The sequence below is a fragment of the Schistocerca nitens genome, chromosome 10, assembly GCF_023898315.1.
Source record: "Schistocerca nitens isolate TAMUIC-IGC-003100 chromosome 10, iqSchNite1.1, whole genome shotgun sequence".
In the NCBI taxonomy this organism is placed as follows: Eukaryota; Metazoa; Arthropoda; class Insecta; order Orthoptera; family Acrididae; genus Schistocerca; species Schistocerca nitens.
The window spans coordinates 95653945-95676256 of record NC_064623.1 but is presented as its reverse complement, the minus strand read 5'-3'; the positions used below and the strand labels follow the sequence as shown (position 1 = coordinate 95676256).

The following is a 22312-nucleotide window of genomic DNA, read 5'->3' as shown; positions in this document are numbered from 1 at the left end:
GTCCAACATACCCACTGGCTCAGTAGCGAGCCAGTGGGTGTGTTGGACCTTCCATCGACCTACGGACCCCCTTGAAGATGTCTCCCGCAGTCGGAGACGAAACGTTGGGAATTGAGACAAAATTCATCAACCGACCATGGCATAACAGCCCGTATAATTATAATGGACATGATATTTCCGGCCGTGAAAGTCTACATTTTAGTAGGGACTTCTATGCCACAGTGGAACTTAAATGGATACATCACATTTGGAAGAACTTCAGCTCCTGGCCCAGGAGAGACTGTTTTGCATCCATTTACAAGAAACTCTTTTTAATGTCACTGACATACCTGCAGTAAGGAGGTACCACCCTTAAAGGAAGGGCGATGTTACTAGAGACATGGCTAAGGGTGGTGTGGCTGTTTTCGTCGATGTTGGATGCCACTACCCTCCTGTCCTATTTACTGTGGCCTTACAACCAGTTGCAGTGGAACTTCTCACACCGGTTAAAATCACAATTTGTGCTTTGTATGTTCCACCTCACAACCCGTTGGACGCAGTGATGGAACTCTTCCAGGCACTTCCGTACCCATTTCTCCTCGTGTGGGACATCAGTGCACATAATGTGCTATGAGGCTCAGCTATCACGTGCCCCAGCGGTCAAATTATTGAGTGCCTTGTCCATTCATAGAATATCTCGATTTTGGGCTATGGTCAGATGAGATACTCTCCCACAGCTTCGAGGTTATCTTCAACCGTCAACCTTTGTTTTTGCTCAGTTTCAGTGGGAAGTGGGCACAGATTTGTATTCCAGTGACTACTTTCTGGTGTGGATTCCCCTGCCAACTCAGACAGTGGTTGACAGGAGACCATGAAGGTGGACAGTTCGCAGGGCAAATTGGTTGCGATGAAGGCAGCAGGCTGTCTTCGTACGACAGGGCTGTGCCCGGGAGATGGTAGACTGTACCACCTGTGAGGTCCGACGAGTTGCTGCGGATCCGTTCCCCAGTCTAGCAACCACCTCAGATGACAATCTGTCCCTTTGTGGAGTGACAAATGCTGCCTAGTAGCTGAAAATGGGCAGAAATTCAAACACCACCCAACTACAGAAAACCTTCGGCCCTTCAGATCTGAGGGTGCACAAGTGAGGCAAGTGAAGGGGAGCCAGAATGATGAAAATGGAAAAATTAACATTTTTAGGGTTTTTTCATTATAAAATTACTTGGAGTTTTCTTAATAAAACAAATCAAGTTTCAATCTTCTAAGTGAATTCTAAGTGTGTTTTCTATCATTTCAAAGTTGATGCGCCATGCTGTGTAGCTGGTTGTAGCGAGTTGGCGTGTTACCTCTGATGACACTGCTCGCTGTCTTTAGGCAGCATTTCTTGACGAAATTTGCCAGTGTTTTGTTTTCCAACGTTGTAGGCCTTGATCTCTGTGACGAGTGAATATTTATATCCGTAAACAAGTTTGTTGATTTGTGTTTTTTGTTTGGTTCAGCTCAGCAATTTTTCATATTTGACGAATTTTTCTTGTATCTGTTTGTCGTATTATAATGTATTTTTCCAAGTTTGCAAAGAAAGAGGTCTCGAATTGAAAATTATTTCACACATTGGTTTGGCATGTAAAATGTTATTGAAGTGTGACAAATGTGGTGGAGGGGTTTCATTTTATAATTCTAATACGAGGGTAATCCCAAAAGTAAGGTCTCCTATTTTTTTTATAAGTATGTAGACCTGTTTATTTCTACAATTGTTTACATCAGATTACAGCTTGAACATTTAGCTATTTTTTGACATAATCACAATTTCTGCTGATGCATTTTTGTAGACGCTGTGGCAGTTTTTGTATGCCCATGTCATACCAGCTTGCTGCCATGCTGTTCAGAAAGTTATGAACCTCTTCTTTCACCTCGTCGTTGGAGCTGAATCGCTTTCCGGCTAAATGTTCTTTTAACCTAGGGAACAGGTGATAGTCACTGGGCGCCAAGTCAGGACTATAGGGTTGGTGGGTGATTATGTTCCACTGAAACTGTTGCAGGAGAGCAATGGTTTGCCGAGCGATGTGTGGACGGGCATTGTCATGGAGAACGTGTACGCCCTTGCTCAACATTCCTCTTCTCCGGTTCTGAATTGCCCATTTGAGTTGTTTCATAGTCTAACAGTAACTGTCAGTGTTAATTGTGGTCCCAGCGATTCAGCTTCAACGACGAGGTGAAAGAAGAGGTTCATAACTTTCTGAACAGGATGGCGGCAAGCTGGTATGGCATGGGCATACAAAAACTGCCACAGCGTCTACAAAAATGCATCGACAGAAATGGTGATTATGTCGAAAAATAACTAAATGTTCAAACTGTAAACTGATGTAAACCATTGTAGAAATAAACAGGTCTATGTACTTATAAAAAAATAGGAGACCTTACTTTTGGGATTACCCTCGTAGTATTCCTGGTAATGGTAATAGTGGAAAGAAGTTGTATGACATAAATGTTAGGCTAGTCTAAGGCTTTTGTTGCATAGGAATGGGCAGTGCTGCAGGAACAATGTTATGTGGAATTATGAACTTGCCAAAATCACCAACCAGGTTTGGATTTAATATGAATTGATGGTATCTTCTGCTGAAGCTGTTGCACAAGCAACAATGAAGAAAGCAGTTGAAGAGGCAGGGGCTGATAATGGAAATTGTAAAGATTTCACTGTTGCTTGAGGTGGGTCATGGCAACATAGAGGTCATAAATCTCTAAATGGAGTTGTGACAGCTACCATTGGAGACAGTTGCAAAGTCATTGTTGTTGCTATTCTCTCCAAACATTGTAAATGTAAAGGCAATACCAAGGAGGAACATAATGAAGGTTTTGAAGCAAATTTTCAAGGCACAAGTGGAGCAATGGAAGTAGAGAGAGTGAAATTTTTTTTTTCCATATCACAGGAGTGGTATAATGTACAATATACTGTCTAGGGGATGGTGATTCCAAGGGCTATAAAACAGGAGAGGAATAACAATGAAATTCACATTAAAAAACAGGAATGCATCAGACGTGTGTAGAAGCACATGGGGGCTCGCTTGTGCAAACTGAAGCAGACATTAGGAGCCCTGAAGCTTAGAGATGGTAAGGCCCTTGGAGGAAGATGGAGATTGACAGGTGAAACAATTGACAGATTGTAGAGGTTTTATGGTTGTACAATTAGGCAAAATACAGGAAGCACTGAGCATATGAAGAAAGCAGTATGGGCATTATTTTTTCATACTGCATCAACAAATGAGCACCCACAACATGCACTATGCCCCACAGGTGATGACTCGTGGTGTAAGTACCAATCAGGAAAGGAATATGACCGAAAAAACAGTTTGCCAGATGCTGTAATTGATGTAATTAAGCCCATATTCAGATATTTGTCACAACCAAATTTATTGGAAAAGTTCCTACTTGGGAAAACACAAAATTCCAATGAAAGTGTGGACAGTTTAATTTGGATTAGGATTCCAAAAACAGTTGCAGCATACAATGCTGGAAACATTATAAAATGTGATGTGCTGAAAGGTTTAGGTTTCCAGCCATGGGGCACCACCATTTCCACGATGCACCTAAATGAAGAAGAAAGACTAAGAGGGGCAGCAAAGAAAATACTATAACAATAAGAGGTTGCTGATGATCCATCATATTAAGTGGGAATGTATTAAAAAACTTAGGAAGCCGTTTCCTGCAAGTTTCAAATTTTCATGTGTAAGGAACGTTTTTGCAAAAACTTCTAACAGTAGATGAATCAAAATTATACACAATATAGTTCATTTCATTTCCTTCATTGTTGTAACAAACTGAAAAGAAATGGTATAATTAAGGAGTTATAGAAGAAAAGATGCAAAAATATAGACAAAAAATTGACAACATTTAAAAAAAGATTCTAAAACAAAAACCAACAAGTATTTCTTATCATGGCATTATAACTTTTGTAGAGAAATACTTATTAAAAATACTGTCCAAATTTCAGAGCCATATGCTTAATGGCTTAAGAAAAAAATGTTCCTTGTATTTGCTGAAATTAACATGGAGGAGATAGAATGTACCAGCTCCCCTTACAAGAACAGAAGAGGAATTCCTGGAAGGAATTTGTGACTAACACTAATTGTTCTATTTCAACTGTGAAGGAAGGTTTGAAACTCATAAGGTGGATTTTAGTCAAGGCCAGTTCACACCCCCTTCCAACCTCTTATACAGGGTGGTCCATTGATCGTGACCGGGCCAAATATCTCAAGAAATAAGCGTCAAACGAAAAAACTACAAAGAACGAAACTTGTTAGCTTGAAGGGGGAAACCAGATGGAACCAGATGGCGCTATGGTTTGCACACTAGATGGCACTGCTATAGGTCAAATGGATATCAACTGCATTTTTAAAAATAGGAACCCTCATTTTTTATCACATATTCGTGTAGTACGTAAAGAAATATGAATGTTTTAGTTGGACCATTTTTTTCGCTTTGTGACAGATGGTGCTGTAATAGTCACAAACATATGGCTCACAATTTTAGATGAACAGTTGGTAACTGGTAGGTTTTTTAAATTAAAATACAGAACATAGGTACATTTCAACATTTTATTTCGTCTGTTCCGATGTGATACATGTACCTTTGTGAACTTATAATTTCTGAGAACGCATGCTGTTACAGCGTGATTACCTGTAAACACCACATTAATGCAATAAATGCTCAAAATAATATCCGTCAACCTCAATGCATTTGGCAATACGTGTAACGACATTCCTCTCAACTGTGAGTAGTTCGCCTTTCGTAATGTTCCCACATGCATTGACAATGCACTGGCACATTTTGTCAGGCATTGTCGGTGGATCACGATAGAAAATATCCTTCAACTTTCCCCACAGAAATAAATCCGGGGACATCAGATCCGGTGAACGTGCGGGCCATGGTATGGTGCTTTGACGACCAATCCACCTGTCGTGAAATATGCAATTCAATACCGCTTCAACTGCACGCGAGCTATGTGCCGGACATCCATCATGTTGGAAGTACATTGCCATTCTGTCATGCAGTGAAACTCCTTGTAGTGACATCAGTAGAACATTACGTAGAAAATCAGCATACATTACGCCATTTAGATTGCCATCAATAAAATGGGGGCGAATTGTCCTTCCTCCCATAATGCCACACCATACATTAACCCGCCAAGGTCACTGGTATTCCACTTGTCGCAGCCATCGTGGATTTTCCTTTGCCTAGTAGTACATATTATGCCGGTTTACGTTACTGCTGTTGGTGAATGATGCTTCGTTGCTAAATATAATGCGTGCAAAAAATCTGTCATCGTCCCGTAATTTCTCTTGTGTCCAGTGGCGGAACTGTACACGACGTTCAAAGTCATCGCCATGCAATTCCTGGTGCATAGAAATATGGTACCGGTGATGTTGATGTATCATTCTCAACACCGACGTTTTTGAGATTCCCGATTCTCGCACAATTTTTCTGCTACTGATGTGCAGATTAGCTGCGGCAGCAGCTAAAACACCTACTTGGGCATCATCATTTGTTGCAGGTCGTGTTTGACGTTTCACATGTGGCTGAAAAGTTTCTGTTTCCTTAAATAACGTAACTATCCGGCGAATGGTCCGAACACTTGGATGGTGTCGTCCAGGATACCAAGCAGCATACATAGCGCACGCCCGTTGGTCATTTTGATCACAATAGCCATACATCAACACGATATCGACCTTTTCTGCAATTGGTAAACAGTCCATTTTAAGACGGGTAATGTATCACTAAGCAAATACCGTCCGCACTGGCGGAATGTTACGTGATACCACTTACTTATACGTTTGTGACTATTACAGTGCCATCTATCACAAAGTGAAAAACTGGTCCAACTAAAACATTCATATTTCTTTACGTACTACATGAACATGTAATAAAAAATGGGGGTTCCTATTTTAAAAAATGCAGTTGATATTCCTTTGACCTATGGCAGCACCATCTAGCGGGCCAACCATAACGCCATCTGGTTTCCCCCTTCAAGCTAGACAAGTTTCGTTCTTTGTAGTTTTTTCGTTTGATGCTTATTTCGTGAGATATTTGGCCCAGTCACGATCAATGGACCACTGTGACATTTAGAGAAATTCCTGTGTTCTAGGTGTTCCGTAGAACTGTGGAGATGAGGAGTCTCTGGTTCTTATCACGTAATGCGATGGTCTAGAATCCTAGAATCTTACATTCTAATGGAAGTCAGCCCTCTCCGTGACCAGAGACACTGCTCCAGGACCTGATCATTCTTTATGCCATGCTTTGTCATCTGTGCCTTGAAGCCAAAAGCAAGCTCCTATCTTGTTTGAATCAGATATAGTTTGATTGATCATTCATTGGAAAGAGGCAATATTAGCTGCCGCCCTGTCTGGCTCCTCAAATCCCGATGTCACGTGTACCACTCCCTGTTCATTTCAGGTGCTACCAGCGTCCTGTCCTAGACAACTTAGTTCTGCTGGATACGGCAATACAGGATCCCCTCTTACGCCAAAGCCAAGTGGCTGGTGTGTCAACTTAACGAACGAGGACTATGTCAATGTCTGTTACTTCGTATCCATTCCTTCCTTGAGGAGCAATGCTTCTGATATCATATTGGCAATGCCTTCTCTGATTACTGTGTTCATGAGAACAGGGTCCTCCGTTGCAGTGTACTCAACTTCAAATTGTTTACAGTCACTATCTGGCATATCCTCCTCAGACAGGAGCCTTGTTAAATGCTCTTTGTTTGTGGATGAGACTTCGTTGTTTTGTGATCTTCCTCCTATCTTACAGTGACAATGAAGCAACTACAGCTGACCTTCAGGGGGCAGGAAGCTTGGGCAAATGAAACTGGATTTAGGTTATCACCAGAGAAGACTGTGTGTCAATTTTAACTGCACCTGTCAAAGTTTTAATCGACCAGAACTCACAATGGGAGCCAACATTTTACATTTTAAGCACACTGTGTGCTTTTTGGGCCTATTATTTGACTTGAATCTAATGAGACTCCCACACATTAAAGAGTTGAAAACAAAGGACTTAAAATCGTTGAATATTTGAAAATGCCTCAACGGAAATGCATGGGGAGTGGACAGGTCCCACCCACCTTCTGCAGTTTTATATGGCATTTGTCACAGAACACAGATTACGGTAGCACAATTTACGGATCAACCCTTATTTCTTATGTCAAGGTGTTAGACTCTATCCACCGTGAGCATATTTGAATATAATCTGGAGGCTATCGGACCACCCTAGTTCAGGATCTGTCTGTAGAGCCCAGCGAACCACCTCTCTGGACTTGGCAGCACCTCCCTCTGGTCCGGGAGGTCCTGAAAATCTCATCATTGCCACACTTGTTGGCATTTAGTGCAGCAGTCTGCCCCAGCTTTGAGCAGCTGTTGAGAAATCAGCCCCACGTGACGGAGCCATTCTGGTTATGTCCTACTGACAGTCACGAGTATCTGGATATATCAGACCTCTGCATGTACAGCCAGGGATGGAACAAACTGCCACTTTGACATCTTTAGAAGCCCAAAGTGATTTTAAGCTTGACGTAGTAGAAGAAAACTTGTTCTCCAGATTATGTTTTTACAACTCTGTTATCTTCAATTTTAAGTATGTTCCACAATTTTATCATTGTTTATACAGGTGAGTCCCAGCAAAAGAATGCCTTCACTTGTTCAGCTCTTTTTCCCTGAAAGGGTTTTCAAAGTGTGCCTTCTGGAACAGTTTACAAATTAAGATGTGAAGTTGTATGCATTATGACAGCACTGGAGCAGATTCACAGGCATCAAATTACAAGGTTTCACATCTTTTCTTACTCGCTTAGAGTGTGGCGCATGTCACACCAAATGTATCCGGTAGACCAGTTGATTCAACTTGTCCGTGACTCGTTAAAGCGAGTCCGGCACTGTGGCAACGAAGTGACCTTTGCTGGGTACCCAGACACATTGGGATATGGGAAAATAGCATAGCTGAAAAAGCAGCAAAAGAAGCGTCAGAATGGTGTCGTATGTCAATGTGCTGTCCCCTCCCATGCTGTCACCTCATTATGTGACAGACAAATTGTGCTTCAATAGGAAACTCAGTGATTGGAAGTGATGGAAAACAAACTGCAGTCACTCAAGTTGACCATGGAAGGAAGAGTTACATGCGAGACTCCTGTCAGAGGATCCACAATTCTGTGAAGTTTGTGGTGTACCACTTTAGGTTCTGTGCATTTTGGCTACATGTGTCTTATGTGCTGATAACAGGGCAGTGTTCGGTTTGGCTGGAGATCTGCCCACTGTCCTCGCCGATAGAGACCCCGATGTTACATGGGTTCAGGAATACTGGGAACTGTTGGGCCTCATCCCTAAAGTGCAGGGGAGGAGAAGTGGACTTCAAGGCATTGTAAACTACTCCACATGTGGGGACACTCTTTGTTGTTGTCCCGACGCATTGTCGACCCGCGGCGGCTGTGCGCTAGATACGTCTCTGGACACTGGCTGTGGTCTGTGCTGTAATAGTTCGCCGAGAGATGAAAGATATTACTCTTACGTGTTCTGATAACTCCACATCAGAACCTTTACATTAAATTTATCAGCTGCCACTGAAGGTTGAGCTCATCTGATATTATTGACCATTTAAGAGATTATTAAGGAAAAAAAGTGTCAGCAGTTACTTCATTTATTGTACAATAATGTTCATTTATTGTACAATAATGGAGTGTCCATATATTTTATGGATTGAACAGTCTTTATGTACCTTTTTGCATTAATTGTTGTTTCTCTACTTCTTTTTAGAGTATCAGCAAGTGATGTACGACCCATCAAAAAGCTCTCATTTACAGCAGCAGTTGCTGAAAAATGCACAGGTCATGGCTCCAAACCTCATCAGCCTCTGTCTAGCAGGAAATGAGCTGTCGACACTGAGCCACCTCACCCCAGTCTTTGCAGATAAAACCAAATGGAGGTCACTAAAAGTATTAGATCTGATGGACAACGAGGTAACTGCACACTGATTTTTATTCGTTTATCATGACACTGGAACATCCTGGACACACACACACACACACACACACACACACAGAGAGAGAGAGAGAGAGAGAGAGAGAGAGAGAGAGAGAGAATTTGTAGCTTTCAGGCCTAAGCCTGCAGAAGCATTTGAATTGGAAGGCACATATAGGCTTTATAGAAAACAAATTGAATAACTTAGTTTTTATAATATTACATAACTGGATAGATGCAAAAATTGGTTCACCACGTGGTGGCAGGAGCAAACACACACAAAAGGTAAGGAAGTGTTCAAGATTTTGGAGCCAGTGGCTCCTTCTGGCAGAAGGTTTGAAGGGGAAGGAAGAGGGATGAAGAAAAAAGGAATGGCAAGGTTTAGGAAATGGGGAGAATTACAGAAAAGTCACCCAGAACCCCAGGTTGGCGGAGACTTACCAGACAGAATGCAAAGGAAAAACTTATTGTTGCGGACTGCACAAAATGAGATTTGAAAAACTAAGAGCTGAAAGATGGAAGATATGGTAATAAGCAAGAAAGAGATTACTGGCCAAACATTGTGCGAGAGTTAATAAGAGTGGAAAGCTACTTACGGTAAACATGTTGTGAGGGTACGGGATGGGGAAAAAATACAGGTCATAAAATACGGTAAACGGGAGTGGAGAAAAAAATTGCCTTCCCCTCCTTGCTCCTTTCCCCTCGCCCTCTCCTCTCCCTCTATTGGTGGCTATCCTCCTGGTTCTGTTGGTTTTACACTCCGGCTTTGTTGCGTAATCATCTCCTCCTTTTGACATTCCTTGGTCCCCCTCTGGGGTTTGACCTCCATTACAAAATTTCTCCTCTGTAGTGTGAGCCATTTGGGGAAGAGCACCTTACCTAGTGTCTCCAACGTGCACCCTCCTAGTACATTCCACCTTTTCTTTCACGTCGTTGTCTGATGCTAGGGTGCATAGCCAGCACGGTAGCCAGCCCATGTGGTATGTCGCTATGTACCCTTTTGGTTGAGCCCCCTGAACACACAGGGATCACACTTCTGATACCTGAGCTGTGACCTCCTCATGCATGCCTTGGAGTGGTTGCTCGTCATCCTGGAGCATCGGAACTCCCGGCAATGGCCGCCGTGCCAGACGGTCCTTGCTGTGGCTGGGTGGCGCCCGTGAGGAGAGCCCCTGATCGGAGTGGGTGGTATCAGGGCGGACGCTATGCAGATGAAACGCATACGGGTCCAAAACTCTGGCCGTTCTTCTGCGGCCATCTCTCTGCGTGGAACTGATTCCTCAAGTGCTGCTTCTCTTGCCCCTTCGGCCTTCCCTTCCATGGCTACCCCCTGGGAAGAGGGTCAGGCCTGTCGTCTAGGGGCAAAACCTTTCCCCCGTTATCTAGTTTGCACCAGGACTGATGGAGATACTTTCACCAGTGTCAAACCTTTATTCTTTGTGGAACACATTGAAGACAAGTTTGGTGAAGTGGACTCCCTGAGCAAGATGCGGTCAGGTTCGTTGCTGATAAAAACTGCTTCAGCTGCCCAATCTGCGGCCCTTCGTGCCTGTACCCATCTTGGCACAATTCCTATGTCCATTACCCCTCACCAGTCTCTAAATATGGTACAAGGTGTGATTTTTCACAGGGACCTCATCCTTCAAACTGACGAGGAACTTCAGGACAATCTCGGACGGCGGGGTGTTCACTTTGTTCGGCGTGTTCAGAAGGGTCCTAAAGATAATCGTATTGATACTGGTGCCTTTATCCTGGCCTTTGAAGGGGATACCCTTCCTGAGAAAGTTAAGATTATGGTCTGTCGCTGTGATGTGAAGCCATACATCCCACCTCCTATGAGGTGTTTTAAGTGCTTGCGTTTTGGCCACATGTCTTCTCGCTGTTCCCAGGACCCTCTCTGTGGTGACTGTGGACGTCCACTCCATGAGGGGAGTCCCTGTGTTCCCCCTCCTGTATGTGTAAATTGTCATGGTAGTCATTCTCCACGTTCACCAGATTGCCCAGTATATAAGAAAGAAAAAAAGATACAGGAGTATAAGTCCCTCGATCGTTTAACCTACACAGAGGCCCGTAAGAAATATGCACGACTGCACCCTGTGTCCATGACATCTAGTTACGCCTTGGTTACATCTTCACCCCTTCCTTACCCCCATCCCGGACCCCTCTCCTCCCCCCCTCCCCTGCGGCTCCCGCACCTTCTCCTATGGGCGCTGCTCCCCCTCCCCAGCCGGAGAAGTGTCCCACTCCTTCGGCGTCTGCCGGTCAAGGACGCCTCTCCCGGGATGCCCCTTCCCGGCACCTTCCAGGTCAAAGGTCTGCTGCCGCGCGGCGACCGCGAGAGCCGCGGTCTGTCGGCCCCCAGGTCGCCCGGTCTCTTTCTGTTCCTGATCTTGCTGCAGCTGGCTCCTTTATGCCAGAAAACCCTCCTCGATCTCAGCCTGAAAAGAAGAAGAAACATAAGTCCCGGGACAAAGAGCCTCTGGTGTCACCGGAGGTCCCTTCCCCGACTTCACAACCGGATTCTGACCTGTCGTTCATGGATGTCGCCCCCTCCTTGTCGGTGACGGGTGGGGACCCGGCGGTATGACTGGATTTCGCGAGTTCAGCCCTCCTTTAAACCATCGTTCTGTGGTTCTCCAATGGAATTGTAATGGATACTATCGTCACCTTCCGGAATTGAAATCCCTTCTTTCGTCCTACTCTGCAGCTTGTGTGGTTCTCCAGGAATCTCATTTTACTGATGCTCACTCACCGACCCTCTGTGGGTTCCGTGTTTTCTGTCGCAATCGGGTCGGACCCTTGCGGGCTTCTGGTGGCGTTTGTACGTTGGTCCGTACAGACATTGCTAGCATGTGGATTCCTCTCCAAACTACATTGGAAGCGGTTGCTGTTAGGGTCCACTTAGACTCTGCAGTCACAGTTTGCAATCTTTATCTCCATCCTGACAGGACTCTTACACCTGCTGCCTTAACCACCCTTCTTCAGCAACTTCCTCCTCCCTTCCTCCTCCTTGGGGATTTTAATGCTCATCATCCTTTGTGGGGCAGTGCCTTTCCATCTAGACGAGGTCTTCTTATAGACCAATTTATTGCAGACCACGGACCTGTGCCTTCTTAATGATGGCTCCCCTACTCATTTCAGTGCCGGTAATGGTACCTTTTCTGCCATTGATCTTTCTCTTTCTTCTCCCTCTCTCCTCCCTTCATTACACTGGTCGCCACACGACGACCTTTGTGATAGTGACCATTTCCCGTTGATTATCACGCTCCCTTCCCGCTCCCCGATGGACAGGTTACCTCGTTGGTCTTTCCACCGCGCCGATTGGCCTCTATACACTGCACAGGTCGAGTTTTCTCCCTCTTTGTCGGGTTGTATTGATGACGTCCTACGTGACGTGTCTGACGCGATTGTTCGCGCTGCTAGCCTTGCTGTCCCGCGCTCATCTGGACCATTTCGTCGCCGGCAAGTCCCGTGGTGGAGTACGGTCATTGCCATTGCCATCCGTGATCGCCGTCGAGCTTTGCAACGCTTTAAGAGGCACCCATCCGTAGCCAGCCTTACTACCTTCAAACGCCTCCGTGCTAAAGCCCGTTATTTAATCAAACAGAGTAAGCGGATATGTTGGGAACGATTCGTTTCTTCCCTTGGTTCTACTGTCCCTCTGTCACGGGTATGGGCTACACTTCGTTCTCTCCAAGGTTGCCATCGGCAGTCCACCCTCCCAGGCCTTCACCTCCCAGATGGCATTTGTACGGACCCATTAGTTCTTGCAGAACATCTTGCGACCCATTTTGCAGTGGCGTCAGCATCAGCCTCCTATCCAGCTGCTTTCCTTTATCAAAAACAGCTGGCTGAAGCTTCCACCTTATGTTTCACCCCTTGTGAGTCAGCATCTTACAACGAACCTTTTACTGAATGGGAATTTCTTTCTGCTCTATCTTCTTCTCATGATACGGCCCCTGGCCCTGATTCCATTCATAACCAACTGCTTCAACATCTCAGTGCTCCACAACGGCAACATCTTCTTCGGGTGTTTAACCGTATCTGGCTCCAGGGTGACTTCCCTTCTCAGTGGAGGGATAGCATTGTGGTTCCTGTCCTTAAGCCTGGTAAGAACCGCTTATCTGTTGACAGCTATCGGCCAATTAGTTTGACCAATGTTGTCTGTAAGTTACTTGAACGGATGGTAGCCCGTCGGCTCAATTGGGTCCTCGAATCTCGGGATCTATTGTCCCCTTACCAGTGTGGCTTTCGAGAGGGACGATCTCCAATCGATCATTTACTTCACTTGGAATCCGCAGTTCGGCAGGCTTTTTCCCAGCGCCGCTATTTGGTTGCAGTGTTTTTTGACCTACGCAAGGCCTATGACACGGCCTGGCGCCATCACATCTTAATAACCCTTCATCAGTGGGGTCTTCGGGGCCCACTCCCGATTTTTATCCGCCAGTTCCTGATCCATCGGTCATTCAGAGTTCGAGTTGGTACTGCTTTTAGTTCTCCACGGACCCAGGGGACGGGCATCGCACAGGGTTCTGTCTTGAGTGTCCTTCTTTTCCTCATTGCTATCGATGGACTTGTGGCCTCTGTCGGTCCCTTGGTCGCCCCTGCCCTGTATGTGGATGATTTCTGCATTTGGGTTAGTTCCTCCTCGATGGCATCTGCAGAACGGCAGCTCCAGGTGGCTATACGTCGTGCCTCTGCATGGACCCTCTCACACGGGTTTCAATTCTCTCCTTTAAAATCGCGAGTGGTCCACTTCTGTCGCCGTACTACAATCCACCCTGATCCAGAGCTCTATCTCGCTGCACAACGATTGCCTGTGGTCCCACAGTTTCGTTTCCTGGGTCTTCTTTTCGACAACAAGCTCACTTGGCTGCCACATATCAGACTTCTGAAGGTAGGATGTTTCCGTAAACTCAATGTCCTTCGCTTCCTTGCCCACTCCTCTTGGGGTGCGGACCGTTCCCTCCTCCTCCGTCTTTATCGTGCTCTAGTTCTGTCTCGCTTGGACTATGGTTGTCAAGTTTATGGTTCAGCTGCTCCTTCCACACTGCACGTGCTGGATCCAGTCCGCCATCGTGATATCCGTTTGGCCACCGTTGCCTTCCCTACTAGCCCTGTTGATAGTCTCCTGGTTGAAGCTGGGATCCCCCCCCCTTTCTGTTCGGCGGTCCCAGCTTCTGGTGTCTTATGCCCTCACTATCCGTTCTTCTCCCACTCATCCTTCCTATTCTATCCTGTTCCCAGACCATGGACGTCGCCCACCCGACTCCCGCCGTCGGGCGGGTTTACCGGTTGGGCTGAGCCTTGCATCTCTTTGCCGTGATTTTCAGCTTCCTTCTTTGTCCTGTCTTCCTCGCTCCCTCCCCTCCACCTCTCCTTGGTTAGTTCCTCGGCCTCGAATTCGGATGGATCTCTGCCGAGGTCCGAAAGATTCCATCCCCCCGGTGGTGTTTCGTTCCTTTTTCCGCCAAATTTTATGGGAGTTTCGGGATGCTGTTGTTATTTACACTGATGGCTCTAAATCTGCTGATCATGTTGGGTATGCCTTCACGTCCTCTGTTGGAACGGAAAGTCATCTGCTGCCACCTACATGTGTTTACTGCGGAATTGATGGCAATTTCCCAGGCCCTTACCTTTATTAAACAATCCCAACACAACCGCGTTTTGTTATGTACGGACTCGATGAGTGGCCTTCTTGCTATTGACCGGTGTTTTTCGCTCCATCCCTTGGTCTCTGCCATCCATGACCATCTCGCTGATATTCACCGTGCTGCTTGTTCCATTGACTTCCTTTGGGTCCCTGGCCATGTGGGTATCACAGGTAATGAGCTCGCTGATCGTTTGGCTGGGGGAGCAGTTACTTACCCCCCGTTTTCTGTAACCCCTCCTGCAGCGGATTTACGGCTTCACATCAAATCCCACTTCGCACAGTCATGGGCCACTTCTTGAGAGGCTACTCCCCTGTCTAATAAACTTCGTGCAATTAAGGTGACACCAGGCCCATGGCGTTCTTCCTTTCGCCTCTCCCGAAAGGACTCGACCACACTGTGTCGTCTCCACATTGGCCATACCAGGCTGACCCATGGTTTTCTTATGCGTGATGAGCCACCCCCACTATGTGGTTGTGGAGCCTTCCAGTCAGTGGCCCACATTTTGGTTGAATGCCCCCTTCTTTTGGCTCTGCGTGCTAAGTACAGACTCCCCCACACTTTACCTTTGATGTTGGCTGACGATTCCCGGATGGTCTCTCTGGTTCTCGGTTTCCTCCGGGAGAGTGGTTTTTATTCTCAGTTTTAAGGTTTTTAATCTCTCTCTGGTGTTGGGGCAGGGCGGTGAGTGTTTGGGTGTCTCCCACTGTAGGCAGTGTTCGGAGATTCCCGATTCACCTCCCTGACCGGAATCCTCTTTTTTTTTTTTTTTTTTTTTTTTTTTTTAAAAAAAAAGGCTTGGTTAGTCTTTCTATTCCCATACATACTTTCTGCATTATAGCAGTTGTACCTTTTAAGTCACAGGTGGTCTTGCCTATGCTGCTTTCAGCATAGTGTTGGGTTCGTTCTCTTGCCGCGTTCCCTCATTTTGTTTTTTTTTACCAATGACAACGTGACTGCCCTTTTATGTTTTTCCCTTTTTCCGTTTTATTGTTCTGACTTTTCTGAGATGTCCCATTAGCAGAATGGAGTATATTTGAAACAAAGGCCTGATGACCTTGCTGTTTGGTCCCTTAAACCTCAAACAACCAACCAAGAAACTTGACTCCATCATTATCTTCTCAGTGGACAAGGATCTAACACTGTGGTACCTGAGCGACAGGAGTATGTAAGTGAAGGTCTGTGTCAGCTGTCTGACACCTCTACATACAGCATCTGCCACCAAGATTCCATCCCTGTGATACAAACTGACCTACAGCCCTCCTTGGAACCCCAGGCCCTTTACAAGTTTGCACCCCTCCCACATCACCTTCTTCCTAGGATGCACAAACCCAATCACCCTGGTGGCTCGTAAACACCAAGTGAACATATATTTGCATCAGTTGATCAACACTTGCAGCCTATAGTACTAGGTCTACAACTTTGCTTCCACCGTTTTTTTCTCGAAGTTTGGGGCTTTATTGTGAAAAACTTACCAAAAAAAAAAAAAAAAATTCTTTCATAGTATTGCCCATCGCTGGTCTCTACATTCTCCCATCTTTCGGATAGCGTACGAATCCTGTGGTGGAAGAACTGGGCGTCTTCTGTGGGTATCCGTGAGTTGATTAAATTTTGCACTTGTTCATATGCTCGGAAGTGCTGGTCAGCCAGGCTGTATGCCACTGATCGAAAAAGTTGGTATTCAGAGAGAGCAACATATGGAGAATACAGTGGGAGGGATAGGACTTCTCATTTCAATGTTTACATGTATATTTTGACGGATTTTGCGACACGGAGTCGAGTACTGACCTGCTGCAAAATTACCTTTACCTATCTATGACTGTATTGTGGCCATTTGTGTTTCAGTGCTGGGCTCGAACGCATCAGTTGCTTTTGATAATGATGTCCTGGGACTGTCTTTGTCTGTTTCAGTAGCTACGAAAACGTTCAGTCTTCCACCGCCGTACTGCTCTTCAACATCAAAATCACCGTTCTTAACGCATTGAAAACATTCTCTGCACATTCTTCCAGTAATAGTTCCCTCACCATTGGTTTTACTCAGAATTTTAAGAGCCACAGCCACAGATTTCTTCATGTTAAAGCAGAAAATTAAAACTTCCCACAAATGGTGAGAAATGGGTACGTAAGTTGACGTACTTAATCAAGAATAACCTTATGGTGCACTCACAAATTAACTAATATTTTTATGGTATTATATTTACAGATGCCTAAGCTTATTGTATTACACCTATGTCCAACCACTCGAACCCCACTTGCCGCTACTGCTATCTATTGCAAAGCGGCGGAAGAAAAGTTGTAGACCTAATACAAAAACCCTCCTCTTATGAAAGACACCAGCCATTTTCTAAATCGTCAAAATCGTGCCTGATCCATGCCCACCACACAAACTTGCTGGTCACCATTGATGCCACCTCCCTCTATACCATCATCTCCCATATACATGGCCTGTCTTTTGCTGAATATTACCTCAACCAGTACCCACCCTATTCCAAACCTGCAATGTCGTTCCTGCTCTCCTTAATCAAATTTAGACTTACAAACAACTACTTTACCTTAGAAGGGGCAGACATACGAACAGATGGGAGCATGGCCATGGGTTCTATGGTGGCTCCTTCCTCTGCTGACCTTCTCATGAGGAAGGGGGAGGGGGGGGGGAGGGAAGGTTTCTTAGAGGTGGCTTTTCTGGGATCCATAGGCCTCCAGCCACTGGTTTAGTAAAGGGGCATTGATCTGTACCATATGGACCTTTTGGAATCTCTAAATACACTCTCCCAATTAAGTTTCACATGATCCTTTTCTGAATAGCATGCCATTTTTTCTTGGTGTTGACCTTATCCTCACCAAGAGTAAGCTAAACTCTTCTGTTCTCATTAAAACTACTAACAAACAACAGTACTCACAGTTGACATCATTTCCATGTTAAATGTTCCCTCCCGAACGGCCTTTGCGTTTGAGGCAAATGTATTTGGCCAGATGCAGGCTCTTGTAATACACCACCATTCTCATCTCAGCCTTCACTAAATGTTATTACCTTACCAGCCAAGTCCAAAAGCAGTCTCCCAGGCCATCACCTCCAATCCTGGCTCCATTGAGCCCTCCAAAAAGCAAAGTGGGACTAAACCTCTTATCACTCTGTATTTCCTAGTCTTGAATTATTAATCAACTAATTCGACAAGGCTATGATTTCCTAAAATCGTGCCTTTAAATGAGTTCCATTCTTTCAGACATTTTGCCCACTGAACTTTTCGTCGCCCCCTCTAATTTCCACAATATCTTGGTCAGGCCCTATGCTCCTTGTGCACCCTCTTTCCTACCCCACAACTCCTGTCCCTGTGACCGCTGTAAGACTTGCCCTGTGCACCATCCTCCCAACACCTTTACCAGGCCTTTCCAAAACATACATACACCAGCTGAGGGAGAGGCCATCTGTGAAATGTCACGTGTATACTAGCTGCTATGGAATCATTGTTCGAACTTCTGCTTTGATATGACTACCACCAAGTTATCAGTTAGGACGAATGGGCGTAGAGAGAGGGTGTGTGCTGAAAACACATAATGTCCCATTGCAGAGCATGCTCTACAACATGACAGTCATGATCTTGGTGTCTGTTGCACCACACACGCCATCTGACACCAGTTTCTGAGAACTCGGCAGTTGGAAACTGGCGTTACAACATGTCCTTCTCTCACCACCATCTGGCCTTAATTTGTGTTAATTTCTTTGGACTCAGCATTCCTTCTCAATAACTATTCCTTTCTTCACTCCCCTTTAGCTTTCAGTATATTTTATTTTCTGACCTGTCAGTTATTTCCCCTTCAGCCTACCCCCAACCACATTTAATGTACTTAGCTTTCCCCTATTATCATCTTGTGCACCATATTTTGTCAGTAATTTCTGTCTTGTTTATTACCCTATCTTCCACATTTAAGCTCCCAGGTTTTAAAATCTCAGCTGGTGCAGTCCCCGACAATGTCTCTCCTTATCATCTCATCTGGTAAGTCTTCCCTGACCTGAGGTTCTCGGAAAGTTTTCCGTAATGACAAAAACATGAATGTAACAACAAATAAGCACACATTGCCAGCCTAGTGTAACTTATGAACCGGCTACAAATGGCTAGACATGTGGCATGGGCTTAAGAAATTCTCAGCAATTCTCCATATACCCGAAAGCTCACAAGTCTTTCTCCTTCATCCATCTTTCATCCCCTTCAACTCTCCCGTGAGAAGGAGCCACTGGCTCCAAAAGCTTGCACAATTCCTTATCTTTTCTGTATGTTTACTCCTGCTGTCACTTGGTGAGTAGATTTTTTTATCTATCCAGTCATATTTTCGAAAACTGATCAGTTTTTATATCATATGTTTTGTCTTGTGTCCATAAGCACAAGAAAAATAGTGTATCACAACTACTTTGTGTCAGTTATTAAGTATTGAGTAATCTTCTGGGGAAATTCAACCAACATTAGACTTCTAACACTTCAAAAGAGAAACATCAGAAACTTGTGTAACCCATAAAGAGATTCATGTCACCCACTATTTAAAAAAAAATTAGTAACACAATCATTCCATCCTCATACATGTACGAAGTTTTAATTTTTCTCTAGAATGACCACCATGTGCTTGAAAATTACCATTTCCAGCACAATTTCAAACTTCCAACACAAAGATTAAAACTTTTTCACAGATAACTGGTACAGTCCTGTTGAATTTCTGGAAGACAAATTGATCAATTGAATATTAACAATAATAATAATAATAATAATAATAACCCAAAGTTTGGTACAGGTTTATTGATGACATCTTCATGATCTGGACTCACAGTGAAGAAGAACTCCAGAATTTCCTCTCCATCCTCAACTCCTTTGGTTCCATCAGATTCACCTGGTCCTACTCCAAATCCCATGCCACTGTCCTTGACGTTGACCTCCATCTGTCCAATAGCCAGCTTCACATGTCCGTCCACATCAAACCCACCAACAAGCAACAGTACCTCCACTATGACAGCTGCCACCCATTCCACATCAAACTGTCCTTTCCCTACAGCCTAGGTCTTCGTGGCAAATGAATCTGCTCCAGTCCGGAATCCCTGAACCATTACACCAACAACCTGAAAACAGCTTTCGCATCCCGCAACTACCCTCCCGACCTGGTACAGAAGCAAATAACCAGAGCCACTTCCTCATCCCCTCAAACCCAGAACCTCCCACAGAAGAACCACAGAAGTGCCCCACTTGTGACAGGATACTTTCCGGGACTGGATCAGACTCTGAATGTGGCTCTCCAGCAGGGATACGACTTCCTCAAATCCTGCCCTGAAATGAGATCCATCCTTCATGAAATCCTCCCCACTCCACCAAGAGTGTCTTTCCGCCGTCCACCTAACCTTCGTAACCTCTTAGTTCATCCCTATGAAATCCCCAAACCACCTTCCCTACCCTCTGGCTCCTACCCTTGTAACCACCCCCGGTGTAAAACCTGTCCCATGCACCCTCCCACCACCACCTACTCCAGTCCTGTAACCTGGAAGGTGTACACGATCAAAGGCAGAGCCACGTGTGAAAGCACCCACGTGATTTACCAACTGACCTGCCTACACTGTGAAGCTTTCTATGTGGGAATGACCAGCAACAAACTGTCCATTCGCATGAATGGACACAGGCAGACAGTGTTTGTTGGTAATGAGGATCACCCTGTGGCTAAACATGCCTTGGCGCACGGCCAGCATATCTTGGCACAGTGTTACACCATTCGGGTTATCTGGATACTTCCCACTAACACCAACCTGTCAGAACTCCGGAGATGGGAACTTGCCCTTCAGTATATCCTCTCCTCTCGTTATCCGCCAGGCCTCAACCTCCACTAATTTCAAGTTGCCACCGCTCATACCTCACCTGTCTTTCAAAAACATCTTTGCCTCTGTACTTCCGCCTCGACTGACATCTCTGCCCAAACTCTTTGCCTTTAAAAATGTCTGCTTGTGTCTGTGTATGTGCGGATGTGTGTGTGTGTGTGTGTGTGTGTGTGTGTTTGTGTGTGTGTGTGTGGGCGCGAGTGTATACCTGGCCTTTTTTCCCCCTAAGGTAAGTCTTTCCGCTCCCGGGATTGGAATGACTCCTTACCCTCTCCCTTAAAACCCACATCCTTTCGTCTTTCCCTCTCCTTCCCTCTTTCCTGACGAAGCAACCATTGGTTGCAAAAGTTAGAGTTTTGTGTGTATGTATGTGTTTGTTTGTGTTTCTATCGACCTGCCAGCACTTTCGTGGAACAGACAATTTTTAACATTTTAAATTTTGAGGCAGATTAATTGCTACCATTACTCTGCTCACAGTGGTAATTTTTTTCAGATGTCCTTGCCTTTTTATAGGGACCAATCACCTTCTTATTAATGATGTTCACAGCTGTTTTGAAAGCTGTAATCCAGTGAAGCATTGTATTGCAATAAAAATATCCATCGTGCTGCAACAGCAGATGTGGTATTTGGGACAAAAATATGTAAACAAGCAATACTCTGATGTTCAGTACTCTATTGTTCAGTACTCTACTGCTACAGAAATGACAGACAATTCCGAAGTGAATGACACACTATGTTGACCCAACAGCCATTATGAATTAAGACGCAAAGGAATTACAGACATTGGCTGCAAGCGGGCATTGATTGAAATCAGTCAGGAAAGCTGAAAATTTGGACTAGGGTAAGATTCAGCTCGGGTCTCCTGCCTACTAGGCAGATGCTCTGACCATGAAGCCATCCGGACACGGGTCATTGCAATTGCACCCACTACCTGTACACGACTCCCATCAAAGTTAAATTCTCAACTAATCCACTACTACTAACGTAGTGTGCCTCACCCATTATCCTCATTACACCCAGTATTTCACCGATTCTCGTAAGAGGTCGAGCAGTGTGCATCTGCACTGAAGAGATCGTTGGCTGTCTTGCCTTAATTGTATACATATCTGGTGTCTTAGTTCATAATGGCCCTTGTATCAAAATAGTACTTTCTTTTGGATATGTCCATGCAGTTGCAGTGTTTACTGTGTCTGGATGGCTCAGTGATCAGAGCGTCTGCCTAGTAAGAGGAGACCTGAGTTTATATCCTGTTTCGGCACAAAATTATAATTGTCACCATTGATTTTAGTCAATGCCCACCCGCTGTCAATATTTGTAATTCCTTTGTGTCTAAAAACATATTTTTTGTAGGGCATCTTGTGTATTGTGTAGTAGCATATGCTAATTCCTTACCTTCACCAAAATGTCACTGTGGCATAGATAGGCCACTCATTAACTAGAAGCTGGCTGTAAAAAGCATCAGCAACCTAGACAGATAGTTGCTTCCGACTGTGATCATTGGAAAGACACCAATAGTATTTTTTCTTATTATCTTTAACTTACAGGACTTGAAATTGAAGTGTTAATGTCATCAACAAGCAATACATGTAAAAAGGGAACAACATGTTTAGAAACCCAGTTCTCAGAAATAGTTGAAAATGCTACAACCTGGCTGTTCACCTGGAAGTTGGCAAAGTTGCAACTCCCAAAATGAAATGCGCTCTTTCACTGCGTCTAAACAAAAAGACATCATTGTGCATCCTTAAACTTGGAGAATGTTTAAATCTGATGATTGTTTTGTAGTTGCCATGTATGTGTACGTGAATATTCTAATCGCAGCCAAGTTCTATGAGAAAAGA

At 44.8% G+C, this 22312-nt stretch overlaps 1 protein-coding gene across 4 annotated transcripts in view; it reads left to right on the top strand.

The window, feature by feature from the left end:
* LOC126210640 (nuclear RNA export factor 1-like) overlaps window positions 1-22312 on the top strand; it is a 140879-nt gene that overhangs the window by 27782 nt on the left and 90785 nt on the right. For all 4 annotated transcript variants that reach the window (XM_049939958.1, XM_049939959.1, XM_049939957.1 and 1 more), the window contains one exon: window positions 8772-8974. In XM_049939958.1, the coding sequence (XP_049795915.1) occupies window positions 8772-8974 (203 nt within the window). The remainder of the gene's footprint in view (window positions 1-8771; window positions 8975-22312) is intronic.